Source organism: Natator depressus, chromosome 2 (genome assembly GCF_965152275.1).
Source record: "Natator depressus isolate rNatDep1 chromosome 2, rNatDep2.hap1, whole genome shotgun sequence".
In the NCBI taxonomy this organism is placed as follows: Eukaryota; Metazoa; Chordata; order Testudines; family Cheloniidae; genus Natator; species Natator depressus.
The window spans coordinates 4,142,067-4,154,206 of NC_134235.1; the positions used below are offsets into that span (position 1 = coordinate 4,142,067).

Consider the following 12,140-nt stretch of genomic DNA (forward strand, 5'->3'; position numbering starts at 1 on the left):
TATAAGTATAGAGTAGCGTTCTTCACTTCTCTGATTTTTACTATTGACGTACTCAGGAATAGAAACTGTTGCAGAGATTATTCATAAAGCACAGTAAGATTATTTTTTAGTTGTAAAGCTTAGTGCTCGTGAAAGTGAAATGAATAGCTCTGGGCAGAGTTGTTACAAAGCACCTACCAGTGCTCTTCCGAGTTGCCTTGGCTACTTAAGGTTACCTCCAGAAGCTAACACATATTAAATCAATAATGGTTTTGTCTACGCTAGGGTTTTAACTTGTTAAAATACTTCCCCTAATGTAGATGTGATATTTTTGTTAAATCAGGTAATTGCATTTGAAACTGTCCTATGTGTATAATTGTGCAATTTACATTGGCAATTGTACACTTACATTATTTAAAAATCTGACTTTTAAAAGGTCATAAGCTATGTCTGTACTACAGCATAATTGGCATATTTTAGATCGCGTAGGGCTGTGAATAAACCACCCCCCTGAGAGACGTAAGTTACACCGACATAAGCACCGGTGTGGACAGCGCTATGCTGATGGGAGATTTCTCTCCCGTAGTCTTAGAGCGGTTAGAGAGCTTACAGTGGTGGTAAGCTCTCTAGTGTAGCCGTAACCATAATTGGGTTTAAGAATTAACACTCTGAGATAAAAGGGAACTGACTGTATCTCAGAACTGTTTCAGGATGTTTGTAGACTCTTAATTGGCTGCATGCTGTTCCCATTTGGAAGATTTTCTTTGCACTAGCATTTTATATGTTAAGAATAAATTTTATAAGCTTTATTTCTGCTAAGTTGATCATGCCCGGGGGGCTGATAAATATCTTAAGCAGGCTGTATGTGGCCCACAGGCTGGGTGTTTGAAGGAATTAACTTTTAAAACGTCATGTTTAACAGACATCGAAATATGTATCTTTTCTGTCTCAAAACCACTCTTGACTAAAAAGGAGACCTGTTAAATTCTTAGGGGGACTAGACTTCTTCCAGAAATTGTTTGTACAATCTTTTAATAAACTTCTGCTACAGGCTTGTCTTTTTTTTTTTTTTTAAATCCTTGAGTTAACTGCCAGTTAACTCTAGCTAGTTAACATCTCTAAAGACTATTCTGAATACTCAACATTTGCAGTTTACCCAAGGCTGATCCCTATACACTGAGGTAACAACTCCAGTGTGTACATAATCTAATTGTATTTTTAGTGTTGTCTAGTTAAAAACACACACAGTTGGGTTTTAGATGTATATGTTCATCGTTCTATTTAGTTAGTTCTAGACTCATTAGTATTAAACAGCCACAACTTCTCAGTAAATGGTATTGTTAATAATTTCTTTTGAAAGTTAAAATATTTTCTACAAGTACTATCCTACCTGCTATATGACTTGTTTAACTGTGCTCTCACTAGTTCTGCATCTCACTTTTCCTAACTTTATTTCTTAATGCTGTCATAGGAACTAAAAAAAAGTAAGTACTTACAGGTCAATATCTTGTCACTTCTGCTTTCTTTTTTTTTTTTTTTTTTTTTTTTTCAATAAAATCACTGGATTTGCATGTACTGGTGCTAGGATTTTGTTCAGCTCAGTTATAAACAGGTCACTGTCAATTTAAGTTTTCTGTCTTCTAATAGAAATGACAATGTGCTTATAGGAATTTACCATTCACCAGTACAACAGTTCATTTTGGTTTCACTTCTTTGGAGAGAAAAGGAGTACTTGTGGCACCTTAGAGACTAACCAATTTATTTGAGCATGAGCTTTCGTGAGCTACAGCTCACTTCATCGGAAGCTTATGCTCAAATAAATTGGTTAGTCTCTAAGGTGCCACAAGTCCTCCTTTTCTTTTTGCGAATACAGACTAACACGGCTGTTACTCTGAAACCTGTCATTATTCTTTGGAGAGGAAGATCTCTCATCTGGTTTTACATGAGAACACGCATCCTGTAATAGTAATAGAGTCCTAAGTACCCTTATTAAATACATAATGCACAGGTACCCCCATATATGCACATCACAATGACTGCTATTCATGTCATTGATTAATCAGAGAGGTCATTTGAGGAGTTGCAAGAAACTGTCACTAATTATGTTAAACTGGATTTAAGTAATCTCCCATTTTATCTGCTATGCAGTTGCTTTCTTATAGAATCATAGAATATGATTGGAAGGGCCCTCAGGAGGTCATCTAGTCCAACCCCCTGCTCAAAGCAGGACCAATCCCCAATTTTTGCCCCAGATCCCTAAATGGCCCCGTCAAGGATTGAACTCACAACCCTGGGTTTAGCAGGCCAATGCTCAAACCACTGAGCTATCCCTCTCCCCTAATGTCAGACCTCAATTATAGTAATGCAGACTAAATGTTAAACATGTAATAGCAGAATATTAAGAGCGAAGACTATCTCCCCTCTTCTCTGAAGTAGTTGAGAATTGTAACCAGAAGGTGACCTTTAGATGCAGAGCAAGCACTTTCCTGCCACGGATTCACCTGATACAATCACATGTGACTTTTTAAATGGAAGGCTTTATCTGTTCACGTCTAGCCTATATTTTGTTCTTGGTATGATTTAAGAAAATCCAATCCAATGAGCAACCCCCTTCCATTAATCTAAAATGCCTCGTACAAAGCGTCATACCCGAAGTTCCCACTTCAGTGTCCTTATTGAGCTATTTCAGTCAATACGTTAGAAGTTCAGGTTTATAGACATAACTGTCCTATCCATCTTAGGCGCATGCTGATCTAAGTAAGCATGCACTTTCCCTGCACTTTCACATTTTGTACACTTAAGATGGTCAAAACTAGGTGAACAGTATAATAAAATTATACAACCCTTGCAACATTGTAGTTTAATTTTGAATAACACGATGAAGTGAGCTGTAGCTCACAAAAGCTTATGCTCAAATAAATTTGTTAGTCTCTAAGGTGCCACAAGTACTCCTTTTCTTTTTGCGATTACAGACTAACACGGCTGCTACTCTGAAACGTGTTTTAAGTAATCACTGGCTGTGAAAAGTCCTAATCCTATTCCTTCTTCAGTCCTAATCCTTTTCAGTATCATCATCCCTTTTCCTTCTCTACCTACTGCTCAATAACCCAAATTCAGGTTATTTCTTCCTCTGTGGAGGATGCTATTTTTCTGTGGATACACTGGAAGGAAGCTCCTGTGCGAAACAGTTCCTCAGTGTAAATGGCCAAACACTCCATTCCCTTTAAAAGATTTCTTGTAGTAGGTATTGCTATTCAACATTTGTCTTGTGGGGTAGAGACTGCTCCCTTTTTCTCTGAGTACAAAGGTTAACATGTACAATATTTCTAAGTCAGAAATCTGACACTAAAATAAGTGTGGGGCTACCATGCTTTTACAATGAAAGAGTGAAATGTGGTCATCTTTACATTCTAGAGTACTTTGTGCACCCGATTAACATTTTAGTCATTTTTATGCAACTAGCATGTGTTCTGACTTTGACCTATAATCTGATGTCATCATTGCCTGCTTGGTCACAATGTCAAGGAAGCTGTGACAGCATGGCTTATCCTGAGGGCCAGATCATAGAGTTGCTGCTTTATCCCCACATTGCCACACACTTAATGGGGCGCTTTGACTTTGAAAGTAATAAGTAGGATTAATTCTTTCTATCTTGGAAACTGGTGGCTTACTGTAATAAGTGTTTTATTAATGTCCATAGGGTAAATCAGGGTTTCCAGTTTCGATATTTTAATCAAGAGAAATATATTGTTTGTTTCAGTTGGACAAGAGTTGTTCGGTGTCTTCTGTAGCTGATGAAAAGTATCAATTTTTATTTGTAAGCAAAAAAAAAAGGGTTCCCCTTAGAAATTGTGATTTTAATACTGTATTTAGATTATAGATTTTTAAAAAATATCTTAATGTAAAAATTCCCAAAATAATAAGTGTAAGTTTAAAATGGCAAAGGCACTTATATTTGAAAATACTTTCCCCTTTACTTGTCTGCCAAGTCCTGAGATAGGAATTCTGATTTTTTTTTCCCAACTGTTGGTATCGCCATCTGTACCAATGGAATGTTGGAAAATGTTCAGTTTTAAATTATTCTGATTTGATCACCTATTGCAGAGTGGCATAGAATCTTGAAACTGAGACTGGCAGGTAAGCAAAGAGGGCAGGTAAGCAAAAAACTGCAGCTACTTAATTTTAAATTGGATTTGTGCGTTTACTCTTTTACTATCTTGAAACTTGGTAGCTAACCATTACCTGGATTTCTGAGCACTGCTGTAAATCTTGCAGTTAGGAAAATCTCTCCAATATCATGTTTGATAATTTTGATATACTGGAAGCTAAATTTGACTTCATAGTGGATTATAAACAATATTTAAAGCACAAGACTCTCACTCCAAACAAATGCAACATTTGTTCCACTTTCTTTGTATGGGATATTTCAGTTGATTTAAATGTGAAACAATAGCATTTAACAAAGTCTAGCTTAAAGTTATAGGTAGATCTTTCTAAAACTGCTGTGTTTAAAATAAGCTTGTCACATATAATGAAGGTTAATATATATGAACCCTGAGATACCCTCTTAAAATCTCTTGTCCTTTCCATTTGGCAGGAATTGGTTTTTAACTGAAATCCAATGAGTGTCAAAGTTTGTTGGCTCAAAATATATTTGAGATATTCATGGTTTCCAAGAAAGCCAGGAGCCCGTTACTAACACACAACCTTACTCCAACCTAATAACGGGTGCACATTCCTTCAGTTAAACGAAGCCAAATTCATTTTCAAGAGCGTATTTTATGAAAAAAATGCGTAAGCATCCCCTATCTCAGCTAACTTTGTGCAGCTCTGGGAATAGTTTCCTTTGCTCCCTCTGCTGGTTTTATAGCAGTGAAGTACAATACAGCATGTCCTGTATTGGCAGTCGCTACAAAAGATCTTCATGAGTAGGGAATTTTTTTTTTTTTAAACAAGTTTTCCAAAAATACTGGTTTAAGGATATCTAGTTAGCACATTGTTGGTGTTTAACAGACGATGATTTGGAAAATCCCTCCACTATACCATAAAACTTTGAAAAGGATTCAAGTTTGGCCTACACTACTGACAGCTGTACCTTACAGTGTAAAATGTGAACTACATGTAGAGCCCTGTGGCTTTAGTTTTTGAGGACTTAATACAGGTATGACCAGAGGAAATGTGAACGTGGAAGCAGATAACTTAATTAAAAAGGTGCTTTACAGAGAAATAGATCAATTTTGAACTTGCATTAAACATGTGGACAATTTAATGCCTTCTCACTGAAATGTGTAAACAATGAAATGGAAATTGAATTAAACGCCCAAAGCACCATTTCTTAATATATTAATCGTGACTGAGTGTTGGGTTTTTATATAATCTTTGCAATGCTTAAGATGTGGCTTAAATCTAATGTATGCCATTGGCTTCTTTAGTTATGTTGCAACTACATTACTGTGCTTATCTTTTAATGCTGCCACTATTTGGAAGATGAGGACAAGGAAGCTCCTGTATCCACTAGAAAAGGTCTGGTTGGACAAGCACCTTTATGATGAAGCAGAGAGGCTCCATTATGAAAGAGAAGCCACGTTGGCAGCCTCAGCCTCTGAAAAGTGCCAAGAGGTGGAGGCAATGAACAGCCATGATGATCCTGTCGAGGGCGACTTGAAAGACATGAAAAGAGTGAGAAATGGGAAGAAGCAAAAGAAAAGGAAGCGCTCTCCAAAAACCAAGAGTTTGGTCTCCAAGGTAGATTTCGTCCTGACTGGTTTATTAGCTGATCGCGTGTGGTTTGACAAACCTTTCTTCGATCACGCTGAAAACATGTTCAGAAAGAAACTTGCAGATGACCTGACCCAGAAGGCCCCTGAGACTGAACTGGTTGCTGAGCAGCCAGCATTAGTGTCCTGGTCAGAAGAAGCTGTCCCAGGTGTTCATAAGCCAAGGAAGAACCTAGCAGTCTTGCACTGCACCCATGCAAGTCTGATTGCTTGTCACCATGTCATCCAGAATGTCTGGGTCAACAAGTTCAACTTTGATGATGCAGAGAAGGTGTTTGTTGAAAGGTCTCAATCTTTTGTTCATCCACACTTCCTCGATCTTCCATCGGTACGATGGAACAGTGACTATGGTGATGTTGATCAACGAACTCCAGATGAAGGGTATATAACAGCTCTACCTACTCCTGCAACCCCTGCTACACCACACCTGTCAACAGATGATGTGGTTCATTCTGGTGCGTCTTTCATTACCAGTTTGCCCAGTCCTGCACACCAGACAATAAATGGCAAGCCTCAGATATTGAGCTTGCAGGCATTGATCTCGGAGGTGTGGCTGGAGAAACCTATTTATGATGATGCTGAGAAATGTTTCTACGAGAACATGACTGATGGGCATCCCCCAGGGAAGGTGAGGCCACAAGAGCGCAGCTGCCCAGAAGCCTCGAAGAGCAGCCGAAAGGACAAGAAGGGCCGCAGTCCCGGGAAACGAATGAATTCCCGACATGTGGAGTTCACCACCAACCCTTCCCTTTCTAAAGATGCCAAGCACCCTCCACCTACCTGGTATTTCCTGCACAAGGACAGTGAGCCTTTGTGGCTTAGTAAACCCACATACGACAGTGCTGAATCACGATACTATGCATCTGAGGCCCTGAAAATGTCGATCAGACAAGATAATGCAAGGGTTCCAGAACTCACGCTAGCAAAACAATCTCGACCTGCTTCTCGTGCCACAAGCGTTCCCGCATCAGAAACTAAGTAGGAAAAGCTTATTCTGGGGTAACACTCAAACTCGAAAAATTAATGTTTCAGGATTGAGCTGAAATAATTTGCGTATGTAGAAGGCAAGCTCCCTGTGGGTCTTTAGTGCCAAACACAACACTGGCGCTATAGACGTAACCTCCAATCATTGAGCCAAAGGTCCTGTTTAACCTTAATCAGGCTTCGCTTTACCAGCAGGGTTATTGGAGGGCCCTCTTTTTTAAGGTAGCTCACTGTTACGATGAGTTGTAATTAATTCTCAAACACCCCGGGACATCGGAAGTTAAGTTGTTGTCATTTTATAGCTGGAGCCAGGCAAGTTAGATAATTTGCTCAAGATCACAGAGAACTGAAGTCAAAGGAGGGGTTAGAACTCTTGACCTGGGAGTTCTGATTCCCAGTCCTGTGCTCAGGCCACCCATTTCTTGCACAGAGCCTTTAATCCCAAAGTGCTTTACCGGCAGAAAGGTGGAGGGGATGACCATATCGTCTGAGCATTGCTTTGGGGGTGGCACAGGTGACTTAGCCCCTCATCATTCTGAGGTTCATAAACTGAGTTTTAGGCAGGTTTAGCAGTAGCCTTTTTTGTGTGGATTAGATCTTTAGAATGGATATCGTGTTTGCAGTGCATGAGTATTAAAGATCCCATTGCATCCTTCACAAGAGAAGGAATTTGTTCCAGTGGCTTTGACCAAAATTTCCCTAGAACTTGCTGTATGTAGGTTTTCCACTGGCTTCCCCTGAGAAGTGGATGCTTTTTTGTGGCACTGTGTGTATTCAGTTTGTAGAGGAGCTTTGGGATCCTTTGGGATGAAAGGTGCCATTTGACTGTAAAAGAGGCCCAAAGTTTCAATCTGGAGACCGCAGGTGCTTCCTCTGAACAATTGAGGGAAGCTAGTTTTACTAATCTGATAAACCATTTTGTCTAAAAGTGGGTGTTTAATCTGGGCGTGTAAGGGAAGGTGAACTAGATTATAACAAATCCAATGAACAAACATTGGAGCTGAGAAGGGAGATGAATTTTTAAAATGCAGAAAATATCCATAGTTATTGGCCCTGTGATTAGTCTAATTAGAACAGTCTAATTTTGTTTCAAGGCTGGAAATATTTGAAAGCTGCCTGTCTTGGGTGAGTATAGAACAGCATTTTTGTTCCACTGTACATGAAACAATGCAGCTTGTATTTTCATTTTACATAATTGCATTCTACTTGCTGAACCCAAAATTTTTCTACCGTTCAGAGGCCACATTACCTTCTGAGCTGTAGCTCTTCTGTGGGTTTGTTTAAAGGCCAGTACTTAAGTGCTGCATTGTAGCCCAGCAGTGGGAATTAGATTAACCTCAATAAATTGCACAGAGAATAGGTCTGTCTTTCTCCTCCCTTTGAGGAGACACTTGTGATCCCTGGAGTTTGAATTGCATTCTCTGTGGCCAGATGGAGGAAGGAGAATCTGTACCACACACACTCCCCATGAAATGAAGATTGCGTCAGTACAACATGTACAGTGTGTTATGGATATGTCCTGTGCATAATTAGGATTGTGTGTGGTAAACTGGCTGCATGTAGCCTTGTGTATATGGACAGCATTTCTGGCAGTCACTTGCAGGAATGATGTGAACATTGGGAAGGGGTTACAGAATTTGGAGAGGGTTTTGTAGCAGTCTCTCTTGATCCTTCTCTGCTTTTCTGAATGGGTCAGTATTGGTACTGAGATGCTTTTACAACTGTACAGTACAAAGCATTATTTAGTCAACTAGTGTTGAGATCTGGAGGTGTGTTTTGGAGGATTTGTAGGGCTTGCAAAGGTCTAGGCTGGTTCATGAAGTTATGGTCCTTGCCGTAGGGCATTTGAGTGGTGTAAACTTTTCCTAAAAGATCTTTAAATGCCCTTTACATAAGCTGATATTCCTTAGTTGCTCTGTTCCTGCTTACATGTCTCACAACAGGGCCTTGTCATTGCTGTTACTTCACTGAGATGCTCCTTTCTTGTCTCCTCTTACCCCTTAAACTGACCTTTTGTCCTAAGCTCCTGTACTGTGCCCTTGCTTTGAAATAACTGTATGTCCTCCATGTTAGGTTCTTGTAATAGCCCCATCCCCCAATACACCATGAAGTTAAATAGCCTTTGGAAGCTGTTTAACTGCATGCTCATGTTAAGTTAACCCCTTTGCCTCTGAATTCATTGTTACCACTTACAAAGTAGTAGGTTGACCTACTTTCATAGCCATTTTAGAACCCCTGTGCATTTTAGAACATCCCCCTTATCCCACACATGGGGTGGAATCTCATGATTTCTGACTAACAAAATGCACAATGGGAAGGATATCTCCCCAATAGTGTAACAGTTTAATTTCTAAATGACTACAGGGTCTTCTGAAAATACAGCCCTGCAGGTCCATCTTCGAGCCCTCTCTATGCCATCTTCTGAAATACTCTGTGGTTCTTGACTTGAAAGGAGACACTATTTTAGTATCTCTGTTTTGTTTGTTTGTCATGCCATATACTATTCAGGAGTTATCTAGGAAGACTGGGTAATCTGGTTCTGCAGCACACTCAGTGATAGCCCATCTAGAGGGTCCGAACTGCGCTAGCATTAACCATGTAAAATCATCTACTCCTGGGGGCATTCTGTGCCAAAAAATAAAAAATTATGCACACAATATTTTAAAATTCTGCAAATTTTATTTGTCAAAATAACTCTATACATAATCATGCCAGTTTCAATTATTTTGGTAGTTTATTTCAAAATATGTCAGCAAGCATATTTATAACAATATGGACACACAAAAATTCCCCCAGGAGAAGAGCGTTAAAGAAATCGCTATGACAACCCACTTCCTGTTTCTGTGCCCCCTTCCCCTCCGCACCCAGAACATGGCTGTGGGGGGCAGACACCCACACCTCCCCGAGCCCAGCTGCAGAGCCCCCCGCCCATCCAATACACCCGCACCTCTCCCAGAGCCCAGTTGTAGGGGCCCCCCTTTGCCCAGACACCCATCTTCCCCCCTCCTCAACCCCCCCCCCCAAAAAAAAACTAAAAAACCAAACAAACCTGGGGATCCAAAGGGAGAAACATCCTGATGCTTGGTACCAGGCTTGCAGAGTTTCCTGCGTGCCACCCTCTCCTTCCCTCAGGGCATGCTGGGAACTGCAGCTGCCAGGAATCCTCTAGCTCCCTCTCCACCCAACAGTGTCTTCTATGTGCAAGCTGGGCTCCGCTGAGTCCAGTGGCCCCTAGTGGTGACTAGCAACAATGCAGCCCATTTCTGTGGGGTAAAGGAAATTCTGCACGCACACTGTTAATTTCTGCAAAATTCTGCATTGTGCAGTGGCACAGAATTCCCCCAGGAGTAAAGATAGCCTGGTTGGAACAGAACAGTTCTGATACAGGTGTGGGCAGGGCTAGAACCATGTGCTCAACTTGCTCCTGTTTGAACATTGCTTCTTAACGTAGATGTAATGTGGCTAAAACACTCTGTCCTCCACTCTGTGTTGTGTTACAAGCTATGTTAAGGAACTTAGTACTATTAGTTACTAAGGCTGGCTAGGCATATTTAAAAAAAAAAAAAAGTCTCCGTACATGAGCCAAAAGTTTTGCGATTCTGTCCAGTTTTTAAAGCTATTGTATTAATTGACCTGTGTGGATTTTTAGATGTCTTGACATTTTGATCTATATATCCTGGTGGAGCTGGCATTTACAGAGGGGAAGGTGCAGACTGTCCAACATTTACAGCTCCCACTTCATGCTGTGTTGCTAAATGCAGGTCAGATTAGGCAGGCAGGTGGGTGGATGATTAGAATGCCCTGCTTTCTTAATAGGATCCCATTTACTTAAAGCTTTTCACCAGAGAGGAAGAAAGATAAAGGGCAGAAAGCTACAACGTAGTCCTGTGGGGTGGGGGGCAATAAGTGCTGTTGCTGATGAACCTGATACAAGCAATTAACCTTAAATGTTCCTAGGTGCTCATAATGTCTCTTCTTATTTGCAGAAAAATGGCAGCTGAATTCCTTATGCATGAGAAGATCTGGTTTGATAAATTCAAGTATGACGATGCTGAGAAGAGATACTATGAACAGATGAATGGGCCAGTTGCCAGGCCTTCATGCCAACAGGTAATACATATCCTCAAGTAGCAAGGAAGTAGTTTTTGCCGTGTGCTACGGTCTAAGGAGCTCCCAGTACTGATAGCAGGTGAAAGAATGACCCTTCTCACCTGTATGTAGTTAAGGTCTGGTAGTCATTCTCCTATTCTGGAGACCAATTTGTAAGAGATCCTCTCTTGGACTATCAGGTCCTGTCACCAAATTCCCTGTTTGGTTTTCAAAATGTTTCATTGTGGGGACCACAAATAATTGCTTCAAACCCCTTCAGTGTTCCACAGGCTATTGTTTGAGAACCACAGTGCTCAGAATACAGGGTGTGTCTGAAGCTGCTGTGCCCGTGTACGAGATGAGGTTCAGCTGTGTGAATGCGGGGAACACTGGGTTATAGTTTACCTGGTCTTTTCTTAATCCTTCAGGTTACTTGCGCCCTACCTGCAGCAGGGCCACACATAGGGTCTGTGACCTATCTGTGAGTAATTTTCTATCCCATTCACAAGCTCTGAGAACAAATGTTGAGGTAATATGGGAGGGTGGGAAGTTATGCTCGGGACTGACCTACCTGAGCTATTACAATATCTAGCAATTCCCTGTTTTCCTAGGGAGCCAGTGTTCAGGAGTGTCCAAGCTGCTTTTTTGCCAGGCACATCCTGGAGACCGAGTGCCTGATGGGAATAGAGCGGTGCTAACACTCCAGAGAGGTTGTGATCCACATTCCCTTTCTGGCTTTCCTGTAATGTTAACAGGAGGGAATGCTGCAAATATTACTTGTCTGCACCAGAGCAGTGGTGGCTATGCTGGGGGAAGAGAAGGGAAAGCAAACTCCAGTTCCAGCATAAAGTACTCAGGGTGGCTCACACTTCCGTTCCTGAGGTATCTGCACCCCCACAACTGGAGTAGGATTGTAGGGAGCAGTGATGCTCCCTTCCTAAAATGTAGAGGACGGTTAACTGCATATGCATTTAATTTCATAGAAAGCGGCTTGAGAACTTAAATGGCTGTTTTGTGAGTGGCAGGGCCAAGCTTTTAAACAAAGGTCAAGGTTTTAGTAGCTTCTAGGCCTGTTCTGCTGAATTTCTGCTGGCTACGCTACCATAGCGGGTAGCACAAAGCTCTGTACAACATTTATTTGAAGGGCAGAAGTTCCTACAGTAGGTCTAAAAAATTGGAAGTTTTAAGTAAAACATTAAAGCAGATTCTAAAGCACAGCTGTGCTCTGTGTAGTAGAAAGGGGAATAATTAGAATATCACATGACACACAAAGAACTTTCAGTGAAGAAGGAAATTTTACCTGCCAGAAGT

The 12,140-nt window shown here is 40.9% G+C and overlaps 1 protein-coding gene across 6 annotated transcripts in view; it reads left to right on the forward strand.

Moving 5' to 3' along the window:
• Window positions 1–12,140, forward strand: part of EEF1D (eukaryotic translation elongation factor 1 delta) — a 37,664-nt gene that overhangs the window by 3,456 nt on the left and 22,068 nt on the right. For 3 of the 6 annotated variants that reach the window (XM_074943709.1, XM_074943710.1, XM_074943712.1), the window contains exons 1-2: window positions 5,467–6,734; window positions 10,727–10,850. In XM_074943709.1, the coding sequence (XP_074799810.1) occupies window positions 5,467–6,734; window positions 10,727–10,850 (1,392 nt within the window). Of the gene's footprint in view, window positions 1–5,466; window positions 6,735–10,726; window positions 10,851–12,140 lie in introns of those variants that run through there. The other 3 variants (XM_074943714.1, XM_074943715.1, XM_074943713.1) reach the window with 1 other exon arrangement.